Source organism: Nannobrachium achirus (genome assembly GCF_963921795.1).
Source record: "Nannobrachium achirus genome assembly, chromosome: 2".
Classification (NCBI taxonomy): Eukaryota; Metazoa; Chordata; class Actinopteri; order Myctophiformes; family Myctophidae; genus Nannobrachium; species Nannobrachium achirus.
In genome coordinates, this window is record NC_137811.1 from 36258173 (window position 1) to 36283950 (window position 25778).

The 25778-nt window shown below is 40.5% G+C and overlaps 4 protein-coding genes across 6 annotated transcripts; 1 reads left to right on the plus strand and 3 right to left on the minus strand.

Moving 5' to 3' along the window:
• Window positions 1-2047: 2047 nt before the first annotated feature.
• On the minus strand, window positions 2048-7965 carry rab25b (RAB25, member RAS oncogene family b). Its single transcript, XM_080745984.1, has 5 exons — window positions 7799-7965; window positions 4364-4559; window positions 2567-2760; window positions 2323-2403; window positions 2048-2186 (listed from the first exon to the last, which is right to left on the minus strand). The coding sequence occupies exons 1-5, from the start codon at window positions 7833-7835 to the stop codon at window positions 2062-2064; spliced, it is 633 nt and encodes a 210-aa protein (XP_080602110.1). The 5' UTR covers window positions 7836-7965; the 3' UTR covers window positions 2048-2061.
• A 665-nt stretch (window positions 7966-8630) lies between these two features.
• lamtor2 (late endosomal/lysosomal adaptor, MAPK and MTOR activator 2) lies at window positions 8631-12169 on the minus strand. The gene is made up of 4 exons (XM_080747884.1): window positions 11990-12169; window positions 11628-11790; window positions 11370-11459; window positions 8631-9677 (listed from the first exon to the last, which is right to left on the minus strand). Exons 1-4 carry the CDS (start codon window positions 12055-12057, stop codon window positions 9621-9623), a joined length of 378 nt encoding a protein of 125 aa, XP_080604010.1. The 5' UTR covers window positions 12058-12169; the 3' UTR covers window positions 8631-9620.
• A 1716-nt stretch (window positions 12170-13885) lies between these two features.
• On the minus strand, window positions 13886-22276 carry ubqln4 (ubiquilin 4; the record flags this gene model as incomplete). 3 transcript variants are annotated; one of them, XM_080746205.1, is made up of 12 exons in its annotated part: window positions 13886-15384; window positions 15980-16029; window positions 16299-16473; window positions 16593-16702; window positions 17034-17117; window positions 17229-17368; window positions 17864-18089; window positions 18197-18355; window positions 19327-19583; window positions 20401-20546; window positions 20640-20791; window positions 22130-22276. In XM_080746205.1, 12 exons carry the CDS (start codon window positions 22274-22276, stop codon window positions 15189-15191), a joined length of 1842 nt encoding a protein of 613 aa, XP_080602331.1. In that variant the 3' UTR covers window positions 13886-15188. The 3 variants fall into 3 exon arrangements, with proteins under 3 accessions (XP_080602331.1, XP_080602330.1, XP_080602332.1); XM_080746204.1 differs by having other exon boundaries at window positions 16593-16708; XM_080746206.1 differs by lacking the exon at window positions 15980-16029 and having other exon boundaries at window positions 16593-16708.
• Window positions 22277-22754: 478 nt separating this feature from the next.
• Window positions 22755-25155, plus strand: LOC308298087 (1-phosphatidylinositol phosphodiesterase-like; the record flags this gene model as incomplete). The annotated part of the gene is made up of 2 exons (XM_080741645.1): window positions 22755-22789; window positions 24315-25155. 2 exons carry the CDS (start codon window positions 22755-22757, stop codon window positions 25153-25155), a joined length of 876 nt encoding a protein of 291 aa, XP_080597771.1.
• Window positions 25156-25778: the final 623 nt, after the last annotated feature.

Consider the following 25778-nt stretch of genomic DNA (forward strand, 5'->3'; position numbering starts at 1 on the left):
ACTTACTGCAACATGGCTGCCTTGGTCAGATGGGTGGGTCATGAGAGAGTCACTTGAGAGGTTTTCAAGTGGGCAGTGATCCAGAAAGGGTTGTGAATGTGAACCACTGCTCTAGGAGTTCCAGTCCATGTGAAACACTTCCATTCGTAACGGTTTCAGTGGATAGTTTTCATGTCATATGATCTAAAAGCTATTTCCATGGCTGTTTCATTCTTACAAGTGAGTGTTTCAGTGGGAAAGGCTGCAATTAATCATTTATTTCACAGCAGTAATATACAGTCAGTCATATTTGATCACAGGTCATTTATGAGAGCACATGCACAGCCGTGACAGCAAGTTATATTGAACTAGAAGCAGTGCTCTTCCGAGCACAGGTCTCCACCAGGCCGTGCGTCCTGGTGGTGCTACTGTATAATAGGCCAATGTAAAAAGGGTGGCATATGTTCTTCACCTTAGATCTTTCATGGCAATCGGACGCTGCATGCATGATTTCAAGCATTGTGTTCCAAAAATGAGTTTTGCTAAAGTCTACCTGCTGGTGGCGCTATAACAGGACAATGTTAAAAAGGTAGCATTTGTTCCTTGACCTAGTGGGAATATGTGTGGCAAATGTCACGGTAATCGCAAGCTGCGTTGCTGATTTGAGGCATTTTGTTCAAAAACGGAGCAATCCTGCAAACTTTGGAAGCTAATATTAGCCAATCAGGATGGAATGTGAAATATCAGACGGATCGGACTTGATCACATGACTATAGAGATACTGTGTACCGATTTGCATGATTTTTGGATAAAATCTCAAGGAGTAATATCCAAAAATGTGTTTTACATAAGTCAGCCCAAAGGTGGCGCTATAAAAGGCTGATGTGAAAAATGCAGGGCAAAGGTTTATCCTTAGCCTCTAGGGAGTGCGCTTACAAAGTTTGAAACTGATCGGTGGAGTTATAGGTAAAACCACAAATCGGGCTGTTATAGCGCCACCATGAGGCTGATTAAAAAAAAATTAAGTGGCATTTCTTCCTCGGCCTAGTGGTAACGTGTGTGCGCGATTTCATGATAATTGCACTTTGCGTTTGTGATTTGAGGCATTTTGTTCAAAACGGCTCAATCCCACAAACTTTGGAAGCCAATCTTAGCCAATCAGGATGGAATATGCAAAATCGGACAGATCCGTGTCGATCACATGACTGTCGAGATACTGCCTACCGATTTGTAGGATTTTTGGACAAAATCTGTAAGAGTAGTGCACAGAAATGTGTCTTGCGAACATCGGCCACTAGGTGGCGCTAGAAAAAGCCCATTTGAAAAATTTAGGGCAGAGGTTCTAGATTGGCATCCAGGGAATGTGTGTGCTCACTTTGGCAGCGACCGGGCCAACGGCGACTGAGATTAGCTGCACACAAACTGCGAGGACACACACACACACGGACGGACACACGGACACACGGACGGACGGACGCACGGACGGACGGACGGAGGGGAAAACATACTCTCCCCTCAGCCTTCGGCTGGTGGAGACAATAAATATAAGATTAGCCGAAATTGTTCGGATGATGAAAATGAGAAACAACCACAATTTACATTTTGAAAATCACTGTCTCTAAAGGCAAAGTTCAAACATAACATTGACTTATGTTCTCTGCCTCCTGCACAGTTGCATTTAATCATTCACATAACCTTCCAAACTCTGTTTAGACATAAGTCTATTTTTCTTTCCGTTGACCTGCTCTCAGATCACTGATATTTCATCTCATCAAATGCTACACAGTAGAATCCTCAGTGTTAATTTATCCATATGCAACTGTGAGAGTGCACTCAGAGTGTACAAATGTTACAATCAGAGCTACATTAACACTTTATTGTGCATATCTTATCTAACCTTTTCAAATCAGTCATTGTCAAATGGGCAAGCAGCAGGAGGCCTGTCCTCCAAATCTGTTGTGGTCTGCAGTGTGTTTAGTTACAAACTGCTCCACTCTGATTTCCCCCTGACTGACCCCTTAAATTAAGGGTTAAGCCTAATTTATGCTCAGTCAACATTGAATAAATTAGGCTTTAGTCTGATCAGATGTTCCTGCAGCACGGCTTTGCCTCCTCTGTGCTGTCTGCTCTGGGGGTGGGACTTGATAAGGACACAGCATTGATGGAGCCCCGAATCACCTCCTTACTGCTCACTTTCTTGTGAATCTCTGAAAGGGAAATATAGTTAAGATTGACCTAATTCATTCAGTCAGTTCAACTCATTTTATTTTACTACATGTTATATAGACAACATATTTGGATAGTTGAAGGCACACATGTGAAATACATCTTTTTAAAGCTTACCCGCAAGGACATCGTTGAACGCTACCTCAACATTGGTTGACTCCAAGGCTGAGGTCTCCACATACAATATGCCCCTCCTCGCTGCAGAAAGTAAGCAATGTAAAATATCATTATCCTTGTGCTAAATAAAGCACAATTTATTTTCTCACCAACATTTCCTGGTTTATATCAAGAAGGAGACAGAGAGAGAGAGAGAGAAAGAGAGAAATAATGATTAGTTATATGTAAATGTATTTGTATGTACCTGCAAAGTCTTTAGCCTCCTCTGAGGGCACTGCTCTTTCTGAGGCCAGGTCAGTTTTGTTTCCTACCAACATCACTACTATATGGGGGTCAGCATGGTCATACAGCTCCTTCAGCCAGCGTTCCACACTCTCATAGGTCAGGTGTTTGGTGATGTCATAGACCAACAGGGCTCCAACTGCTCCTCTGTAATACCTTGTTAAGGGAGATAAGAACAGGTTCATGTTGTGGTTATTATCTATACTGTGCTTTTACAAAGAACAAGTATCAAGAATATACTCAATTTATGTTATTATGAATACCAGAACACTCGCCCAAGAACACAGTCGCCTCGGGCGTCTATCCGGAACGGTGGCATGGTCTCTGCCTGGTAAACGTAAACTGTTTTAACCTTATTCCTAATCCTAACCTTAACCTTAGTAAAACGGAGCCAAATCGTATCCATATTCCTAATCTTAACCTCAGTAAAACTGCCTAACCCTAAAGTCATTTCTAACCTTTATGGTATCCTCAGTTCTACTGTGAAAACAAATACAGGAATGCAAGAACCTCCCCAACCGAGCAGGCGGCGTGAGATCAGCAGGAAGAAATCAGGGTGAGCGACTGAGCGTGTTTTGGGGCGAGCAATCTGGTTCCTGTTATTATGCGCCCTCCCCCATCATTCACAGGCAAACTAGTATTTACTGTAATCCCTGTGAAATAACTTCCAATTACATTTGAGTTTCCCTGGTCCTGCAGAGTAATGAATTCCTATTTAATAGAATTTGAGTAACTGTTAAGGCACAAATGGGAATTGCCTTGGGAGTGAAATTAGCATGTTGCACTTAATAATTGAAGTAATTACTAAAAAGTAATGATTAAAAAAAAGCCGGCCTGATAGCAAAGAGCTAATCCTGTGGTGTAACATATCCTCAGATATTCTCTCATAAGAAATAAACAGACGTGGTTATATTGTTTATATAAACTGTTAATCTCTTTAGCTTCATAAAAAAATACATTTCCTTATTGCCAGAAGAGCACTGTTGAGGCCCAAGTGTTCAAATAAAAGGTTGCTGCGAGCCTCTGGCCAATTCACCCTTTGTCAGCCTTCTGGTTGGTCCCTGACTGACCAACCAGCAGGCTCTATCTGCCTTGTCCCGCCCTGGTTCCGCCTTTTTGATGTTGAATTTGCTAAAACATAATTTTTGGAGAAATAAAAACATTTAAAAACATGCTAAGTCACTATACTGCCACTGAGCAGCTCCATTTGACTGAAACCAAGTTTGAAATTAGAATTGAACACACATAATAACAATACAAAGCAACTGAATTAGAATGTTAGTGGATGGAGTGTCCCACCGAATGTCCCACCAAGACACTGCAACCAATGGGTGTGAAGAGGGACGGGACAATGGGCGGGACTTGACAAAGGGTGAATTGCATTGTTGGACCAGAATGTGCTGGTTGAAAATTAACCGGAACAGGGAAGGTGAAGAAAGGTTTTTCAGGTTATGTGGGAGGAAATTGAACATAATTGCTTGTTTGTGTGTAATGCCTGATCAAACTATAGCACCTCCCAAGTCAACCACCGTCCTAAATTTGATCTAATCTCATTTAAGGCAAGTCAAAACTATTCACACAATTTTAACTGGTTTATAACGTTAACAGATCAAGAGAAGGCACAAGTAAAGGTTAACACAAAGAGAAATTAAAGAGAGACCAAAACTTGTGCACTTGTGTTCAGGACAGGTACAATGTTCATGCAATTAAAAAGTCTTCCTAGTTTATTATAGTGTGTGTAATGGTCCCTTGTACTCACGCTGAGGTGATAGCTCGGTATCTCTCTAACCCAGCTGTATCCCAAATCTGGGCCTTTATGGTGAAACCATTCAGCTGTACTGTGCGAGTGCTGAACTCAACACCGATAGTGGTCCGGCTGTCATGGTTGAACTCATTCTTCGTGAAACGGGACAGTAGGTTGCTCTTGCCCACACCAGATTCTCCTATCAGAACAACTGCAAAGGAGAGGCAAGACAGATTAGAGGGATATGACATATACTGTACCTTTATTTGTCAAGCAAATACAGGGTTTGAGGGTTGTGGTTGTCGCCCTTTATATTCACCAACTCACACCCATTTTACCTGACCATACCACCTATATTCTAACATCCAGGCCAGGTTTCTCCTGTCCAGGAGAGAGTGAAAGGGGTTTTGTAAGTGGAGATGTGTTCATAGCAGGTGTAGCAGGAATATCGAGTGCGAGAGAGGTACTTGTCAATGCAAACGGTTCAACCCTTCCTTGTTTTAAAAACAAAACAAGATATTTGGGGTGAAGGGGTATCGGGTATAGGGACCCCCTGAGGGCATGTTTTCAGGGCCTTAAGTATGTTGGAATATAGATGAAACACTTAAATATTCTTTTCACAGGGCCTGGTTTGAGCCACTCCCCAGGATGCCCTTGAGTAAGGCCTTCAAGGTGTGCTCTGTGCTTTTGATTTCACCCATCTTAATATAAGCCCTTCATCTTAGCTGTCTGGGGCTATGTCACAATCTTGTCCTGCTTTTAAACTAATAATACGTAACCACACCTGCATGGAAACGGAAATAATTACCACAGGTGAGAAATAATGTTAACATAACATAAGGATTCTTTCCCTATGTTATGTTGACATTAACATAAGGATATAATGTTTTGGTGAGACATACAGTACATTATCTTGTACACCTGAATAAAATCAAAATGAAAGCTAAATGTGCAAATACATGTGGTAGACACGCAAATCCAATAATCAAAAACACAGTCTTCACTTCACACTCAATGGATAATTTTCATAGGTAAACTAAGCTGATTTTACTGTAATAATGTTAATTGTGGGTGTGTTTCATTTAGGTGTTTCTGTTTGCCAACATGAAGTTTTAAGAGCTGCCCATGCTTGCACAGTGACACCTAAAATGAAACACACCCACAATTAATGCTATTACATTCAACTGTTTGTCTGTTCTATTAAGGTCAAGGTCAGACCAAAATGTTTCCTATTCCTATGTAACCTTTATTGAGCGAGACGTGTGCAGGTGTTTGCGAGACATACTGCAGCGTTGAAATTATGTTTATGCATGAAATGTCATAAAATTGACAATTATGGATAAATATTAACATTACTTTATATGTATTTTATACATTTAATTTAGTATTAACACATCAATGAATTACATGTAAAGAAAGGATAATATATACAGTAAAAGGTACAGGGCAGTCATTTTTACACACACACACACACACACACACACACACACACACACACACACACACACACACACACACACACACACACACACACACACACACTAAAGGGAAGCAATATTTTTTAAGTAACCTAAGTTAGTCCCTGTTTCCTGAAATTAAAGTCCCTTCAAAAGTGGGAAGCAATACCCAATCAGGTGGAACGAGTTAGGCTGTCACTTCATTGACCAGTAACTCCTGTTGGGTGTTTGAGAGCTGCTGATAGCTGACTCTGAAAAAAGGGCCAATGATCTCAGCCAAGCTATACTATGATGACAGGATAGGACTTAAATTATTTAAATGTGAAATGTAAACTATTCAGTTGAATTTAACAGTAAAAATCCCCAGATCAACAGATTCAGCCAAGGAAAGGAAACTCAAAACGATGTGCTTTGGACAACACGTTTTACAAATATTATTGCATCTAATTTTTGCTGAATTGGTCAGATTCTAATTGTGACCTAAGCAAAGACATGCAGGAATGTGAGTTCTTTAAACAGCACATTTTCAGGAAAAATAGGTATAAGGATATAATTGTTTCATCATATCGTATACATACTAACCCTAACCCTACACATTAGACCTTGAAGCAGTCAAGTTAAATCTACTAGGCAGTGAAAAGTTGGGAGTTTGGTGCATTTCTCAAGGGAATGCACCCAAGTATATGGATACTGTAATCAAAACAGTGAATACCATGACAAAATCCAAGTATTTCAGTGTACAAAAGATAGGAGTACATCCTGTCTCTAAATCAATGACACACACTGATAAGCGGTTCTACTGGGAATTATTTCATGGAAAAAAAGGTAACTGTGACCGTTCCCATGATTATTATCTGAGATTTTGAGTTTAGCCTAGAGTGAAATATTGTATTTGTGTATGTATGAGATAGAGAGATGTAAATATCTAGGCAGTATTATAAAGTTCAAGCCAAAGAATGTGTGATTTCTTTGTAAATCCAATAGAAAGTGTTTTCAGACCCTTTGAATAACAACTGAACTTGAGTTGAACTTCACAGCTAACTCATTGAACATACTTGTCTTTATTTAGTGAGGTGAGACCATGGCCGCTTTTGCCTTCCCTCCAGCACTGAGTAACTACTTAAACAAACAATGCCCTGGTTGCCATGACAAATAGCTTCTTTTAAGCTTGTTTATGCTGAGGAAGGTGAGAAGAACGAGCCTTCCTTTTGAGATTAAATTCTCCTCTTATTTGTTCCCATGACTTTATTATGGGCAACTAAAACAATTGTAATGCACATAATGCAGTTACTACACAATCTGTGTCTCTCTAATGTGATTTTACTACATGCCCAACATAATTTGGATGGCCTATCTCTTAATAAAGGTGATGCTACTACTTTATCTGCCTTGTTATATCATGTTTTACCTGATTGTCATCTAAAGAATATTTCTGGAATACAATTGAAGTACGTGGTAAGGAAGGTAATTGTAGGAGTACTTAACTGATTTTACAATAAAAAGTAAGCTATACTGAAAGTTCAATTTAAGGTCATGTTTTTTCTTTCCAAAATGGTTGTTGGATTTTGGAATACAACAATGTAATAGTGTGGAATGTTATACTGTGCGTGGAGTGATACTGATGAGCTGGGTTTCATACATACTGTACGCAAGCATGCACACACACACACACACACGCGCGCGCGCACACGCACAGACAAACACACACATCCTGGTTGTTACATGTAGGGAATGTGCTCATGTGCAGCAGAATGATTAAGCAACTGGCAATGTTCACATGTGAGGCAGGGCATAAGTGAGACATATCAAAGGCTGAAAAGAAATACTGAAAATCCTATCAAGATCACTTAAGAGCTGGTTTTGCAAAATGCTGAAATTGCAAACACACTGCACACATTAGCACTTTACTACTCCCTACTTTATAGATTGAAATACACTATACATGACATTAACTTTAAAATACTATTGGACGTGTAGGAGAACAAGACCTCACCTTTAAAGACAAAGTTGTAGGCCTCATCTGAACCCATCTTGTGCCCTTTTCACTGGTGCCTCCCCACACACTGCTGCCTTGTCCTCAGCCCTTGCATTCGCAGATTGTGGAAGATGCCAGATGCCACTGATTTACACTACCGAAGCCACTCTTCTTCAAACCGTCAGGTTCAGACCAACTAATGACTGTAAAAATGTTTTGACACACAGATTCCACCCTCAAGCCTGTCCTTCCCCGTTTGTTAATAGAAACGGTCTTGTTTGAACAAGGCTTGCTGTGTGTAGCCAGGTAGTTCCACTCAGTGGATGGGGGCTGGGTTGGGAAGGGGTGGGGGGTGGGGGGCAGGCAGGGACAAGGGCGGGTCTTGGTGAGATGAGAGTGAAGGCCAGTGTAGGCAGGTTAGACAGGTACAGCAGCTGGCAAGGTGCAGCCGAGTGCCACCTTGTGGACCAGTTAGATCACTACCAACAACATTGGGGAACATGAAGCAGGGAGACAGTGGTCGATACCATCATTCATTTCAACTTTGTCACAGGTTTACAGATGTAAACGAGAAGAAAATTGAGTAAATATTTCTAAAGAAGAAAAAAGTTATGTATATCCAATGAATAATCAAAATCAGTTTGAAATATTTAATTTTGATGTGTCATAATTACACTTAATGTTGATATGGCACACTGAAACTTGGTACTAAGGTCAAAGGGTTTGCCGACCCCTGGTCTACATAGTCAAGGCTCCTCAGTAAGGACTGAAGATACTATGATACATTATGACTGACATGAGAAAAACTCAAATCAAATGAGAATACCTTTAACCTTACAGGAAAGGTTTTGTCATGAAGAGCTTTAGTGATAGCCTCTTTCACACTATTCATCAAAACTAGTCCCATACAGGGGACATAAGTGGCTTGTTTAAAAGCCCCACTGTTGAATTGAGGTATCCATTAATTGCTGAGTTGTGGTATCCATTTGTGTTCTGGTCAAATTCACACATTGACAATGAATGCCAACTAATTGAAATATTTGCAATGGCAAATGCATAACGCAATCAGCTCAATCTGAATGTGTTCAAATAAATCTGCCTGAATTCTTTACTGTACAGCATGTAATGCAATGCAGGAAGGCTTTCCACTCGTGGCAAACTTTAGAATGTATGGAAATATAATAATATGCATCAGTGACTACAAATACAATGACTTTTTACATAAATATAATCTTTCAATGGAAATTCTAAATTAAAATGTTGGAACTCAATAAAGGTGTGGTAACATTCAAGTCTCATGGTAGCAAACTTCATTTTCTGAGACTTAAAAGTGCTTTCACCCCAATGGTGCAATGGCACAAACGACTCAAATTAAGTCAAATTCATTCCACAATTATTTATTTTACAGCTTTGTGTCAAAACATGTGAATTGGTTTTCAGTTATCTTATCAATTGTAGAAACCCTAAATTCAAGAAGTGTCTTAATAGATCTTTGCCATAATATAGAGCTCTCTAATAATGTGATGCAGCGCATCATGTGAAATGATGCATCAACCCTTGAAAAACCCTTCTGAAATCAGACATCCAGACAGACATATTCTGAGAACACATTTTAGAACAGAACAATATTTGAAGTCTCAAGAGTGCAAATAATTAAAAAGCAAAGCAGAAAGTTAAAGTCAAGAAAATAAATACATTGACCAAAGACTAAACACTCACATACATCCATGCACTCACTCACTCATGTATGCATTATCATGTGATGATTAATATAGAACACCACAGGAGTCCACCTAGGCACCAGATCCACCATAGCAGAGTTTCATCCGAAAAACACCCTCTATGATGCTGCTACTTGGGTCAGAGGTTCCTCTAGGTACTGCACCAGGGCCTCTGCCTGCAAATACATCAAAATCACATTTATATCAGTGTTTGTTTTGGATTTTCCAAAACAGCTGGTATACTTATGCCACGTAACAAAAATAGATCTGTTATTTTCTGCGCATAACTCCACAGCATTAAATAAATATTATTTTGAAAAGTTAAGATTTTAGCGTACTGCAACACAACAAACCTTTTCAACCACCTCAAAAGAAAACCCTGCACAGAGTGCATCAGCAATCCTTTTCATTACAAGGACCAGACCCCCAGTTTGATATGCATTTAGGGTTAGGCCATGTACCTACTACTCATGTATTTGTAAAAAAAATACAAATAATTCAATTTAGCAGGCGATCACCCCTTTTTTAGGTTCAGTTACCTTTCATGCTAGTTTCTGTTAGTTTGGTTGTACAGTTCAGTAACTTGCAAAATCATCTTAAAAACCAACATCGTTTTGAAATGTCTATGTTTTAGGCAAGAGATGATCGGTACAAACTTACAAACATACTGTACAAATATGTTTTCAAACAAAAATATCTTAATGTTGATAGAAATGACAAAGAATAATTTTGATATAGATTTTTGAAATTACACTTCATCAAAATATTTTTAAATAGCAACTAAACTTGCCACAAAAAGTTGGGAAATCTAACTTTGGTCGATTATATCTCCCCTTTAATAAACCCAAATGGTATTGTGTTTTATATCATTTTTATCGTTGATTTGTCACCTTTACAACGAAGTACAGCTTGTAAGCATCGGGCATTCGAGGCATGAGCTACACAGCCAAACGTGTGGGTAGCGCCGACCAGAATTTTGCCAAAATGGCTTGCAATATACTGTTCTGCTGGCATTTACTCTCGTTTTGGGCTTCCCTGACACTGAGCTTAACATTAATAAAATGTAAAAATTGCCAATGTGTGTTGTTTTTTCTTTTCCTTAATACTGTGAGAGAGTGCAATCATTCAATGCCCCAAGTAACAAAGGTGAAGACCAAAAGAACAGTATTGCAGGCCTGCCAGGCCATTTTGACAATTTTTGGAGGAGTGCTACCCACACGTTTGGCTGTGTTTCTCATTCCACGAATGCCAGATCCTTACAAACTGTACCTCATTGTAAAGCTGACGAATCAACGATAACAATGATATCAAACACAATACCATTTGGCACAATTAAAGGGGGGATATAATGGACCGAATGTTGGCAAATCTTGGGTCAGCGCAACCCACACGTTTGGCTGTGTAGCTCATGCCTCGAATGCCCGATGCTTACAAGCTGTACCTCGTTGTAAAGGTGACAAATCAACAATGAAAATGATATAAAACACAATACCATTTGGGTTTATTAAAGGGGAGATATAATCGACCAAAGTTAGATTTCCGAACTTTGTGGCAAGTTTATAATAGATCTACAAGCTCAGAACACATCCGAACCCATGGGACATATTGTGGGCATGTAGAGCTTCAATTGTATGTGACACTGCAATATAACGAAGTATAAAATAGGGCATATAAAATAGCTTAACCACACTGACACTATATAGCTTGGAGAACATACACCAAAAAGAAGCTTCTCAAATTATTGAATTCATCAAAAAAGTAAACAGAATAATCAAATACGAGAACAATCGATAGTTGCAACCCTAAACACGACAACATTTAATGTATGGTGTACTTCAGAAATGAACCAGAGGAGCTACATTTCTCACCTTGGCTTTAAGCATTCCAAAGCCCACAGTCTCTTTAGCATACATGCACAGCAGTAGGTTGGCAACTCGCGTTATTGCCACCCTGCCCTCCTGAAACGAGAGGGGAAAATTATACTTGATGGTGTGCTAATTATTTGCAACAGCTAAGAAAAAATCTCTCTCTCACACTCTCACACACACACACACACACACACACACACACACACACACACACACACACACACACACACACACAATTTCTGTTAAAGCATACATTACCATACAATCCATCAAGATGAATTTGAGTTTGTCTTCATTAAAAGCTTGATGGCCATTCTTGTCATAGGCTGCCCAGATGTTGCTTGCAATAGCAGCTGTCACTCGAGCGTCAGTGTCGCCATAACCAGAGTAAGCCAGAAGGGATCCTTCATTATTTAGTAAACTGGGAAAGAAATTATTTGTATTCATTATTGCATTATGTTTCCGTCCATATCCACGCACCACTGACAGGCACGCACAATAGTCAACAGAGCGTTGCGAAGTTTCTATAATAATGTATTCGTGAGTGTTAAAAAGACACCATCAATTAGTTGACTACTACTAGTTAGCCAGTTAGCTTGTTGACAGCTAACATTACTTACAGTGTGCTCTGCACTCCTCCTGTGTTGGCTTGGCTGAGAACCTGCGTCAGCGCCTTTGGTCGTAACATAGCAAACTAGTCACTACCGTAGAATATGAATTCACAAATCAATTACAAGGCGAAACGACTTATAATTTGTTCTCGAATTCACGTCAACACAATAAAAAACCTTATAACTCTATGGAAGTCACCTGATCTGAATGCCAACTTCCGGATAAATGCATTGTGGGAAGTTCTTCGCCATTTGATTGGTCGGCGGCAATCACATGATTAAAAGTGCATCGTATGATAAATACCAATAGCCGATATCCAAGCTCACAACCAAGCAGGCTTTGGGTTCGGACTCGGTTTGGTGCATAGACTGTAGGGGTTTGGTGAGGCTTTTGTTTAATATTGTTAGTTTTACTAAAATGCTCAAAACTTCACTGTAAAATCTAAAATAGAAATGAGAAATTATTGTTAACAATGTACACTATATCATTGCATGGTTGATGATTGATTTATTCACTAGTAGAAGCAGTATCCTGTGGACTGGACAATAAGTAGTAGGCCTACGTACATTGCTTGAGTACTGTACTGTAAGTAAAACATTTTAGATCTGTAGACTGTAGGCCTACTTTACTTGGGTATTTTTATTTTTTGATACTTAGTTTGACATTCACCCCTCTATATTTTCAAAGACTAATATTGTACTTTCTCCTCCACCATATTTCTAGGAAAGGAAAAGTAACTTATGAATTAACCACTTAAAGCCCCATATAATATAGTGAAAAAATAGCATAGGCCTATATTTTCCCTTCAATGCATTGATATAAATAAATAAAACATGTACTCTTGTATTCCCAAGTATCTTTTTAAAACCATACTTTTGACTACTTATTTTATTTTTTAAAGCAAGTCTTCTTGTACTTTTAACTCGAGTACCAGTAAGACTCCCTAATCGGGAGATACGCGACTGTCAAGTCGCATACAGAAACTTCAGAAGGCAATGGTAGCCAATCAGGAGGGAATATGGGAAATGGGACAGATCCATGTTGATGACATGACTTTAGAGATATACTGTGTAACGCTTTGCGTGATTTTAGGGCAGAATCTGTAGGAGCAGTGTCCAAAAATTTGTTTTGCAAGAATCGGCCTCATGGTGGCGCTAGAAGAGGGCTGTGTGAGAAATGAGTGGTGCCAAGGAGTGTGTGTGCAAAGTTTGGCATGGATAGGGCCCGGGGCAATATGAGTAGGGCAAAAGTGTGACGTGTGGCGCGACGTGAAAGACAGCCAGTGGAGGTTTTGATACTGCGACCTGACGGTTGCAACAAATGTGACTTTCACTCTTTAGTCAAGTAATATTTGACGAAAAAAAACAAGGCTTTTCAACTTTCCCCCCCAAGAGTGCCTTGGTCTAACTTTGCATCAATTTTGTCACCTGCTACCAAAGAGCACCTTGCGTTGGGAGATTTTTACTCTACAGCCAAAAAGATGCCCTCCTTACTCTGTTTTCTAATATTTGATCGAGTTTACTTACTTTGTCCACCATTGGCAGTATATGTCCAGCAAACCAAGTTATGTCCAGTCATCAGACACTATATGATTAGTTGTTCAATTGCCTCAATTCATCAGCTGTGTAGCAGAGCCTCAACCTGAAGACCAAAAGCCTGGGAGGGAATTCCATCTAGTGGTTACGGCTAGAGTCCCTTCACATGTGGGAGACCCTCGTCTGAATCTCAGGTGTTACACTTGCATGACATAATGGTCTGTAGTACGGTCTCTAAACAACACTGCAGGGCAGGCCTACGTATCTAGGATAAAAAGTCAACATATTACAACTTCCTTACTACAACACTTGCAACTGGTGAAATTAATTACAGACACACCATTAGGGTTTTTGAAAGGTATTATTAGAATAGTGTGAATGGAGTCCAAGAAAAAGGCAGAGATGAATAGGATTTCTTAAACCAGCAGATACGGCAAATAATACATGGTATTAACAAAAGTCAGATGCCATTAGTACGACATTGCTATAGATTTCACATATTTAATTGTAATATTGCTGAACCCGAAACATTTTTAGGCACTACACTGTGAAAATAAACAACAAAAATAGTTATTGTAAAAGGTTCATTCTTTTCAACTTCAATCAGTTGAAAAACAGACCCTGGACATTTGCTTCTTTCTCTAATCAATCAATTGCTCAAACTCAACAGAACATTGTTCTAAAGACTTCACTTCAAAATATCCATCATACAACTTAACCCAATATCTAAAATATAAATGGATCCTACCTCCGGAAAATGTTTTTTTGTAACCTTACGCCAAAGTCTTAAAATATATACCTACCGCAGACACCTTTCCTCCTCAATTTGTATATATCTAGTTTGTTTATATATATATTTTTACGATTGACTCTTCTCAAGACCCCTGCTAAACAAGCCAAACATGTAAGCAGACATCTTAGGACTTAGGCAGCTGTGAGAAGTATTCACACAAACGATTCCAACAGCATTTTTCATGATCATTCTTGCTGTGGAATAAGAAAGGGGGGAGAGGGCACACAACGTGAAGAACTTGTCAAAGTGTGAGCTATAGACGAAGAAATAGACAGAGGGTAACTACTACAGCAATAAATACTAGTCAATCAGGCCGGATTAAAGATAGAGGGAAAAATAATTTCAAAACAAGCAAGTTCTCCAAACATAAAGAAGAGCCAGAGAGGCTTCAAACCAGCAACTGCCAAACCTGGTCAAATGACAAAACTCTATGTTACCACCCAAGCACAATCCATTCAAGTGATTTAATACCTGGGTAACCTCATGCATAAATCTGCTGAATGAGTTTTACTCTTAGCGGAAAATAATCTCCAGTTGCATTGAAGGCAGTAATGAGACGGTGTGTTAGTTGTGGCATCATTTCACAGCATTGTTCTACAGCACTAGCATGGAACCGTTTCCATTAGCAACTGAAATCGGCAATGCCCCCCCCAACATCTCCTATTACAATTTCCCTGTTCATGTTTCCTAGGATTTCACAGATCACACAAAGAGATGAGTAATAGAAGTCCACTGAGTCTATCTGAAGAGCATGAGCAGATTTGCATGTGATGAAGGAAATTTCATTTTTTTTAATATCCCGTTGTGATCCTGTACTCTTCCAGTCTTCAAACCTTCAATCATCAGAATCCCTCTTCTCTCAAGGTATCACTGTTTCCTTCATTCCTGCCATTGCTCACAGCAAACTGAGTGGGCCTGCGAGTTAGGAGGGCTGGGAGCCCAGCAGTCTCTCAATGGCAGCGTTGATATCCCCTCCTGTAGCGATGAGCGCCTGTATGTTAGCCTCGCGATTGATGAACCCCATGGCGCTGAGCTGGTCAAGCTGCTGCTGAAAGCGTACTTCTGGGGTCTGAGTCTGCAAGGGACACGATCAAGCACAGAGTCACATACTTTCCACCAATATAAATTGACATGAATCCCACGAAGACGTCGGAATTCCTAAAAACAAATAAATAGTGCATGACTCCTGGGTCATAAAGAAAATGTCCTGGCTTTTTACAGTGTGGCTCTGCACAACTCTAACAGTCTATACTGTAAGAGGGTCAATCTGTGTGTCCATTCCAAGAAATGTATTTGTGCACACAGTACCTCCACAATCTTTTCCATAACACTTTTTTAAATATTTTAATTTATAATTCAAGACAATGGGTCTCTGAACGGTCTGACACCTTGCCCCAACATTGGAGTCATACATCATATAACTCATAAGACATCACAGGCTGGCCTTTAAGAAACAAATCAATGAGTCCACTCATATTGTAAACAAAAGGTAATGGATGGCACAGTGGATAAAGTTTCTGCCCACCACCGCGGGAACGCCGGGGGTCCGAATCCACCTGGGTGCACCCGGCTTTGCGGAGTCTATACAAACACAATTGTCCCGCGTTCATGGGTGGGAAGCCGGGTGGGGAGAGTGACATTTGTCACTGGGGCTGGGGCGGTACGGTCACCTGTCAAGGAGAGTTGGGCGGGAGGAGTAGGACGGAGGCTCTACGTCCTCCTGGTGGGGGCAGGTGAGTGAGTACTAGGATACAACAGCATTGACAACACACAAAGGTGTGGAGAGGAATTAAATTGGCATAAGGAGGAAAATGGGGTAAAAAGAAATAAGCCAAAACAATAACGAATTTATTCAAAGGTTTTTGAATGGGAATGACTCAGGGGGTGTGGTTTTGACAACAGCACTCTATAATAAGCAGCATTAACTGCAGCCAGACCTTGTGGTTACAAAGAAGAAATGTAGGGTTAGAACAGCTACATACTGCTTACCAATGATCCTCCTCCAGCAAACATTTGTATCATCTGTTGCATGAGCTGCTGCTGTTGCTGAGAGGAACTAGGAGCTGAAGTAGAATTGGAACTCGGTGTTGAGGCAGAAGAGTTTTCTGGAGCCACACTGCCCCCTGTTGCGGGAGGAATAAGTGGGGAGAGTCCGGGTGTCACGCTATGAAGAGAGAAGGTAAGTATTAATTTCCCTGATCATTTCTAAAACTATGATACAAACACTGGCTAATGCCAGATTTGAAAAAGATGTGTTGGAGGTGAATGTGGTGCATACTGTACCCAGGCATGAAGCCAGGTGCCTCTGTCTGTAACGTCTGAAGGCCTTGCTGGATCTGGGTTATGGCCTGCATTACTCTGGGGTTGGTCATTGTGGACAACGCTTCAGGATTCTGCATCTGACCAGCCATGAACATAACATGTCAATTTAACATGCCCATTTTTGTTCCAAGTTTTATTTTAACACTCCAAATACAATAATATACAAAACGTATTAACATATAATAATACTGCTTACAAGATATGGGACAGATTTAAATGTATTGCTTATAGTTGTCTTTTTTTATTTCTTCATAACATCGAACGTATGTATTGCTCACATAATTTGCCTTTATTCATTTATTTATTATAAACCACATGGTAATTGGTTCAAAATATGCAAACAGTATAAAAAATAAGATCGACCACTATGTACCAGTGGACACAAAGACAGAGGAATCTAACCTGTTGGAGAAACATCGGAAGCTGATTTCTCATCTGCTCCTGTAATTGTGGGTTCCCAGCAAAGAGGGGATTGTTCATCAATGCCTGAGGGGGGAAAGAGTTAACGTTAGCCAAAATGGTCATAACCACATAAATCAGGCCAATGATGAAATGGTAATTCTCCCTAAAAAAGCCAACTTAGAGAGGTGTGCAGACCTGTGAAGCCAGGTCTGGATTCTGTGCCATAGATTGCATCATGGTGCGCATGTATGGTGCCGACAGCATGTTCTGCAACAGCTGTGGGTTCTCAGTGAGCTGCTGCATCATACTCTGCATGCCAGGACTACTGAACACACCTGAGCACAGGACAGTGAGCAGGTTGAGAGAGATACATACAGTAGGTACAATATACAGTATATCCAACTACAATGACAGAAAGTAAAACATCTTTCTTTCTACTTGACTATTTATTTACCTTGGTCCACTTATGACCAATATCGAAAATACAAGTATCATTAGTGGTCTTTGACCTGTGATTGAGTGCTCCGACTTTGACCCTCGTTTTATTTACGGTTAGTTACTTGTAGTGTTATTAATCTAGGATTTAAGTTATTCTTCCGTCTTGATGAGTGGCTAACTGCTAACCTACATGAGTTGACAATAAAACCAAACAATGAAATGAAACAGGATCATGTCTACATGTAAGATGTAATGTTTTTAAATGGAGTTAATGGTTACACCGTGCCAACATCTCATCCAAACTCAAATCCACAGACTCACTGATGCTCAAACAACAAGAACTACTAGATAAAATAACACTATCATGCTGTTACGTGTTGAGGAGCTTGTACCGTTGCCAAGGCCCATGGTGTTGATACCCAGGGGGCTAGAGATGCTAGGCCCAGTTCCCCCTGTAGAGGCGGAGGGTGCAGAGGTGCCTGTCCTCCGACCATCTGATGCCGCTGTTGGTGGAGGTCCCCAGGGGTTTGGTAAAGGCTCTCTATTCTCCGTTCTGGACGGTTGTGCTCCAGAACCATCTGCATTACCCCCCAAGGCAGAGAAGGGATTGCTTCCAAACTACAACAAATACAAAAAAAAAAGATTAATATAGTTTTGTACAATTCTTCCCTGGAAGTGAGGAGCCAGCAAGTATGTCAGTGCCAGGACGGACAATTATAACCCACCTGCTCCCGAGCAGCGCTGAACATAGGCTCCTGGATGTCTGTGTACATCCTTCGGAGAGCATTGTAGCCTCCAGGTATGCTCTCCAGGTTGCTAAGTGCGCGGTCCTGGTTACGCATCATCTCTTGCATCATTGCTGGGTTCCTTGCCAACTCCATAGTCTGTTGAGAGGCAGAGACAGAGATGATAGTTCAAATCAGAAACCAGGGATATTTAGTTTCTTGTTTTCCAATAGTAATATTGTAAATAAAGAATATATTTGGGTGCACCAGTGCGACTGTCAATAACTTATGTGGTGCCGACCAAACCGGCACTCAGAGTGAAGCAAAACCAGCACTCATTACCAGCCATTAATTCCCCTCTGAGAGGCTGAGCTGCAGCCACAACTAGTAGCTGTTGCTGCTGAGAACAGCGTTAGCTTCTATTGTACACAACGGGAACGGAGCACTGCTGCGGTGACATTCCAGCCCGTTATGTCCAATTTCATCGCAAGTACACAAGACAAATTAAAGGGGCACTCCACCACTTTTCAACCTATGTTCATATAATTGGTCCTCACTCAAAAATAGCTTTTTCCTTTTTTTTTCTCAGAGGAGGGCTGTGGGCAGGTCAGAAACCCATAGTCTTGTGACATCATCGATTGCCAATCCAGCTTATAGAAACTGCAGGCTTTCTATTCCTGAAAAGTTGCAATTTTAAAGTCGAAGCCATTGCTCTCGCGATAATAAAAATCTAAATATTTTTTTCAAAAATATTGATTAATTTTTTTTTTGGGGAAAATGATGATGTCACAAGACGATGGATTCTGAACTTCCCACAGCTCTCCTAGGAGACTTGGACTGAGTAGAAAAAAATTGAGATATTTTATCATGAACATTAGTGAGGACCTATTATATGAAGACAGGTTGAAAAGTGGTGAACTACTCCTTTAAGTATTTGAAGTTGAGAAAGGATCCATGCCGGTTGGCTACGCCGCTACGGAAAGAAGGAGAAACGCTCCGTCTGAACGTGTGTGTGTATGTGTGTGTGTTACAGAGAATGCTGGGAACCTAGAATTAATATCTCTTTTATGTTACCCAACAATCTGCAAACAAAACCATAACATCTGACTACTGCCAAGCTCTGCTCTGACCTGTCTCATGAGCTCCGGGTTGTTGAGCATGTGGGAAATCTCAGGGTTACGTTCCATCAGTTGCTGCATCTGCGGGTTCCCCACAAACATCTGCCTCATCAGGTCTGGGTTGGACATCATGTTCTGCACCAGTGGATTCTCCATTATCTGCGAGAGCATCTCCGGATTGGACATCAGCTGCCTCTGCATCTGCTGCTGCATCTCCAGGAAGTTTGAAGAGCCCATGCCTGGAACGGCAGACATGTCACCAAGCCCGCCTGTGGAGAAACAAGAAGAGAGTGAAAGAAAACAATAAATAAAGCCAATTCTTATGAGCTGTGCTAAGATTTGGGAACTGGCTTGTGGTCATCTTTTACAGAGCTTTTCTAGAGAATGTATGGCTGATAATTACAATTGCCTTCTAGAATCAGTTTTGAGAGATACGATTTTAATCAACAATGCAAATTATTTCTTGGTTAGATGATTGTAATGTCTCATTTGTTATACAGATGATCTTGCACACATTATTAGCCCTGCAAATGAATGGCAATGTCTGATTACTGAGGATTGTAAGGAGCAGCATGGCCTCTAGGGGCTGCTAATGCGCTATTATATGTTTTATGTCTTGTTGCAAGAGTAACACCAACTGCATATTCTAGTCTCCCAGATAGAGAAACATGCTTCACTTGAGATTGACAAACGTGCCTGAATAGAGCAAACTTGATTTATTGCTATTTCAATATCAGTCAGGTGTCAAACTGATTCTATATGTTTTCATGGTATAATTTAGGCATGAGGGAACACACGATTGGATCATGTTAAAACAATCAGGAAGGAGGACGGGCACATCTTCCCTCTGGAGAAATGTCCTCAAAGCGATATGCTTTTCAAGGTTTCATTGTATATAGAGCAACAGACACAAACAATTGAATTGTACTGACGGAATCAGCCAATTCTTTTGTTGATTTTTGTATTGGCATCGTTGGCTGTCATCAATTTCTGTGAGGACGCTGATTGAGCCAGGTAATTATATAATATGATGATATAGAGGGCCCTCTGTACCTTTCCAGGCAAGAAATTCTGTAGTTCACTTACTCAATATGCTGGCAGCCGTGGCAGGCTGTGCTGGTGTGGGTCCTGTGTCTGGTGTGGTGCTGGCAGTGGAGTTAGTAGTACTGTTGCTGGTCTGAGATGTCGCAGAACTGGAACCTGATGTCTGAGGTGCATCACCCCCTGTGGATCTGAGAGAAATCAATCAAATAAACCATCTTATAAGAATCACAAACATGCTCTCATCCCCCCCAAAGAACAACTTTAAGATAATGACTTCTTACTTTGGTGATGTCTTGATGACAAGATGAACAGTAAGTCCATCTTTGATGCCAAGTTTGTTTAGAGCATCCCCATCCTTCAGGATCTTCCCAGCAAATATTAACACCAGCTGCTCTTTTTTGGCCTTGAACCTCTTAGAGATCTCATCTTTGAACTGTCGGAAGAAACGACAGAACACAGGGGTCAGTGTAGTTAAAAGGAAAAGGTCAGCAAGAAACGGATCTCTAAACAATATTAGTAGGTGCTTGACTAGCTCTGGACCATATCGTTATTAACCAGAGATAATCGCCAAGCGGGTCTTGATAGTCCAATGCAATAGTTTAATTTCTGATTTAATTTGACATGTTTCATACACTTAGGTAGCCTAGAGTAACTCCTACTTTATTTACCATAAAGGTTAACACAATGGCACTAAGTCACAACATCAGATCTATGTGACAATTCTTAATGGTCATCAAGTTGAACTGTTATAGCTGACATACTTGATGTTACCTGCCCCTTCCTTGTATATATTGTATATACTGTACTTACTGATTGTATAGACCTACTGTTTTCTTTTTTTCTTTACATATCTACTGCATAGTACTGTGTTCTATTTGTCTGTCATTCAATGTTATATGAGATACTTTAATGGTTTCCTGTTGAAATAAGCTTAGTCTTTTCATGGATCTCCTTTTAGTAGACCTTGTACCAGTGAACTGTACCGTCATGAATCTGTACATTTTCCTATGCAAACTTCTAATAAAGCCTTCAATCAATCAAAGTCACAATTAACAACCCACAGGACTAGTGTAACATTAACTAGAACTATTTGATAGTTAAGGGTTTACATTCACCACTAAACACAAGCACACCAAAGTAGATGATCAGTTAAGAGTTAGTTGACAAGGATACAACTTAACCGTGTTATTTTCAGTGGTAGAAACTATAATTTTAAGTACAGTAGCCTACTACTTAAGTGCTGTGTAAGTACAGTTTTGAGGTACTCTTACTTTACTGGTGTATTTCCTATTTCCAATACTTTTACTTCTACTCCACCACAAATCAGAGATAAATGTTTTACTTTTACTCCCCTACATTTATTTGAAAACTTTCACTTCAGCCATAATATACATTTAGGCCATTTAAAAATAGCCAATCTACAAGCTCATCTGCTATTTTCAAAAGATCTGTATCCATTTTGAACTTGTGAAACAGGAAATTCTGCATAAAGACTACTGTTACTTTCGCTTACATTTCGCTGCCAATACTTATGTACTCAAGTACATTTAGAATTCCAGACTTTCTACTTGTGACGGGGTATTTCCACATTGCAGTGCTGATACTTTTATTCGAGTAAAAGAATGCGAGTACTTTTTCCACCACCACTTGGTGTTATTTTGACAGATAGACAGATGACGTGAACCAGCTAAAGTTAGCCATTAGCTCTGTTAGCCTAGCGCCTGACGCTAGCCTATGACAACCCCGCGGCAAACATGGTGTAAGAAAGTACCAGCGAGACAGAGGCGTCCTCCGAGACGACGATCTGTTCCTTATCTTTCGGGGTTTTAACGGTGATCGCGATCATAGTCCCGCCTTGCGTGACATTTTCATCGACGCTAGGATCCACGGTGGGTTCTATGCCGCTGTTCTCCGCCATCTTTACCGACTGACCATGACGACACTGACAAGAGCGACACAACTTTGGATCAGGGCGGCGACTTTTACCCGATAAACGCATAGCTGGCCTCTGGTGGCCTGGAAGTGTTATGGCAGGAGATCTTCTCAAACCTCTATGCCAGTGGTTCTCCAACTTTGACATTCCCTTAACTTTAGGGTACAAATGTAACCAAATGAACAATGTGTACACTGTCAGAGTTACAGACTTGTATGGGTCAATTTAGACCCCCATAAAGGAACCTAGAGAGTCTCTAAAATCCACTTTGAGTACCACTGCTATATGCTTCAAACAAAAGGCCCAGTTCCATAAGCCACTCATTTCTGCTTTTGAAACGATCACTTTCAGATTGCGTACTTGCGTTTCCTCACTCTAACTGTTCACATAAACAAACCAAATTGTCAAAATGTCCTTTTGTATTTTTTTCCTTGTAAAAGAGCAGTCAAGAGCAATTTGAATCATGACTGTAGTGCACAGGGCCAATCCAGTTTCCTGGTAACTCTTATTGATTAGACATACTGAGATCTACTACATCAATTGTCTGTCATTCAATGTTATATGAGTTTGAAAAAAATGAATCTCAATGTAAATAAGCAAATGTCCTGAGCGTATCCTTTTAGTTGACCTGTCCTTGAACCAGTGAACCTGTACTGTCGAAACTATACCTTTTCCTATGCAAACTTCTAATAAATACTTCAATCAATCAATCGATCAATGCTGCGACTCAACCTTTGAGACTAACTTTTGAGTCTACAATCAATGAAATTTGTCACTGCACCTAGGCCTAATCCGGGTCAGCACCTGTCATCTATCGGGGAATGTTAACAGCAGGAGTAGGATGAAGGCTTGACATCCTCCCGGTGGAGGCTGCCAGGTGAGGGGAACCAGCGGTACTGCAGCAGTGGCAAGCAGTGGGAGGAATTAATGGGGGGTAAAATATTCATAATTTAATAATTCAAAGGTTTTTCCAATTATATGTTGATGTAGTATCATCAATGTAGTATATAATTAGCCTTAGCCTTATGATTTAGATATATAATGTAATGAGGAGAGGGATGTTTAAGGCATACCTAGGATCCTTTCAAAATGTTAAAAATGCCTTAATTGATCAATTGACTTGAGTAAAAATGTTTACAGCAGCATTACAAAAAAATAAAAACAACCAAAGATTGCAGATACAGATCTATTACTAGGCCTACTGCCGTAGCTCTCAAACATGAGCAAGCTTTCAATCTACTGTATGGCTATGGCAGAACAAATCGCAGCGTAAAAACAGTCACATTTTAGAGCATAAGCATGACTAACTGATCGTGCAACTGTTAAGAGTCAATATTGTAATCGCATTTGTTTGTTAGGCTGGTGTGGCTGCCAGATTTGTTCATTTTCGGTGCCAAAAATCCCCTCCCAAACAGTGATCCACCTTCTAACACAAACTAGGGATAGGCAAGGCAACCTGAAATGCAAATATGCTCTGGTTACCTTAATTACATTCATATCAAGAGTCAACAACTTGAGATTAATATTTTCAGTCAACGCCTGATATTATTCAGGTACCTCAAATATATAAGACAGGGATTTGGTGCAGGAGCTCACTTTTGTGTGCCACTGTAACTAACTGGCCTCCTGATGATTTGACTGTGTGTCCTCCTGTGACGTTCCAAAGGTTATATGGTGAGTTATGTCTACCTATAGAATGTATGGTAAGCATCTACCCAGAATGTTATTTGTTGGCTTAGATGTAATGATGTAAAACAAAACTAATTTTCTTCCAGTTTGCTGATTTTCCGCGAGAATGAAGACCAACAGAACATTTCAAATTTTCCACTTGCTGTTTTTCATGTAAGTATATAGTTTGAAAGTTTTTGTAAGTCCTTATAAGTTTGTGTCATAGTTGATAGAACTTGGAGTAGTTGCACTAAATGTCAGCACAAAAAGGCCACCCTTATGTCTCTGTTTCTCTGTTTTGATTACATTTATTTGTTTCTATATTATTACTGTATTATTCTAACTTCACTTTCAGGGTTTTGTGCCATGGCCAGTTCTTCAATGATAAGGGAACACTTCAACTCCCAGAGTCCTACAGCGTTCCCTGGATGGCGGGCATTCAGGACTTTCGACCCCTCTCTCTCATCACCATCCCTGGAACCCATGACAGCATGGCGTTTCACGGAGGCCCGATGGCTGAGTGCCAGGCCTTGTCCTTGAAGGACCAGCTGAGGGCTGGCATACGCTACCTGGACATCAAGGTTTTTGCTCTGGGTGACACTCTCTATGTGATGCACGGAATAATGTACCAGCACAGCACTCTCAGGGAGGTCCTTGACACGGTCCGTGCCTTTCTGTCAGAGTACAGAAGTGAGGCAGTCCTCATGCAGGTCACGCCACAGTTTTTCGGTAAAAACACAGTCAACCAAATGGTCCAGAATCTCATTAGCAACGACCAGTATGTTTGGGTGACCACTGGAATGCCTACCATGGGCCAGGTCAGGGGGAAAATTGTCTTTGTTCAGAAAAACACCTTCACGTTAGGAATTCCACTCATAGATACTGGTACTAAAGTGGACAATAAGGTTACTAATGTTAAAACTAAGGACAATGTAATTATTAAACTCTTGGGCAAAGCCACTGAGGCTTGCGGCGGTGCTAACGTGGTTCTGACACACTCTAGTGGCACTGGCCTGGGCACATTCTGGGGCATGTTTCTGACTCCCAAAAGAGTGGCAGAGAAGGTTAACCCCTGGCTAAATCAGTACCTGAGGCAGTTCTTTCCAAATCAACCCAGACCATGCTTTGGTGTCATCGCCACAGACTTCCCTGGGGTTGACCTCATTCAGACAATTCTTGCTCTAAATACCTGGTAACTCAGAATGTTATTGACATTCTGAGTTACCAGCTCTGAGTTGTGTTAAAAGAAGTCTGCTTTATTAGTGCCTTAAAATAATCTTAAATCATTTGCCGCTCTGGTTAGTAATGAAAAATGCTGTCCTTGCCAGGGCTGGATCTAGCCTTTAGCACTAGGTGGGGCAGGAAGAAATGATAGGGGGTTCCCCAATTCCAGCCCATGCCGCTTTGCGGGACAAACCCCATAAAAAACCAAATGAATAGAATACTAAGCATTTTGGCACACTTATACCTATAACACACAATACAAACAACAGGTCTTATACCTATCTATCTCTCTAATGTCTTATCAGTTTATCTATCCATCTATCTAGTTGTAGCATAACATTTCAAATAGTTTAATACTTTTGAAATTTTAGATTTTTGCATGCCATCATGTTTGATGGGGCAGACAGGGCATTTAGGGGGGCATTGCCCCCCTAAATGCCCTATGCCTAGATCCGGCCCTGGTCCTTGCTGAGCATGATATAGGCCTACCTGACTAAATTAAAGTCTCATGCAAAGTCTGACTCTTATCTCCTGTTGGTTTATTTGGTGCGCTCTGAGGATTTGTGATAATGTGATAACGTTACCTGCAATTTAC

Coding starts and splice junctions, on each gene's coding strand:
- rab25b (XM_080745984.1), bottom strand. CDS start 7,835: ATGGGTTCAGATGAGGCCTACAACTTTGTCTTTAAAG. Junction 4,560..7,798: donor CTACAACTTTGTCTTTAAAG/GTGAGGTCTTGT, acceptor TCTCCTTTGCAG/TTGTTCTGATAGGAGAATCT. Junction 2,404..2,566: donor GGAGGCTAAAGACTTTGCAG/GTACATACAAAT, acceptor TACTTTCTGCAG/CGAGGAGGGGCATATTGTAT.
- lamtor2 (XM_080747884.1), bottom strand. CDS start 12,057: ATGTTACGACCAAAGGCGCTGACGCAGGTTCTCAGCCAAGCCAACACA. Junction 11,791..11,989: donor GGAGGAGTGCAGAGCACACT/GTAAGTAATGTT, acceptor TTTCTTTCCCAG/TTTACTAAATAATGAAGGAT. Junction 11,460..11,627: donor TCATCTTGATGGATTGTATG/GTAATGTATGCT, acceptor CTCTCGTTTCAG/GAGGGCAGGGTGGCAATAAC.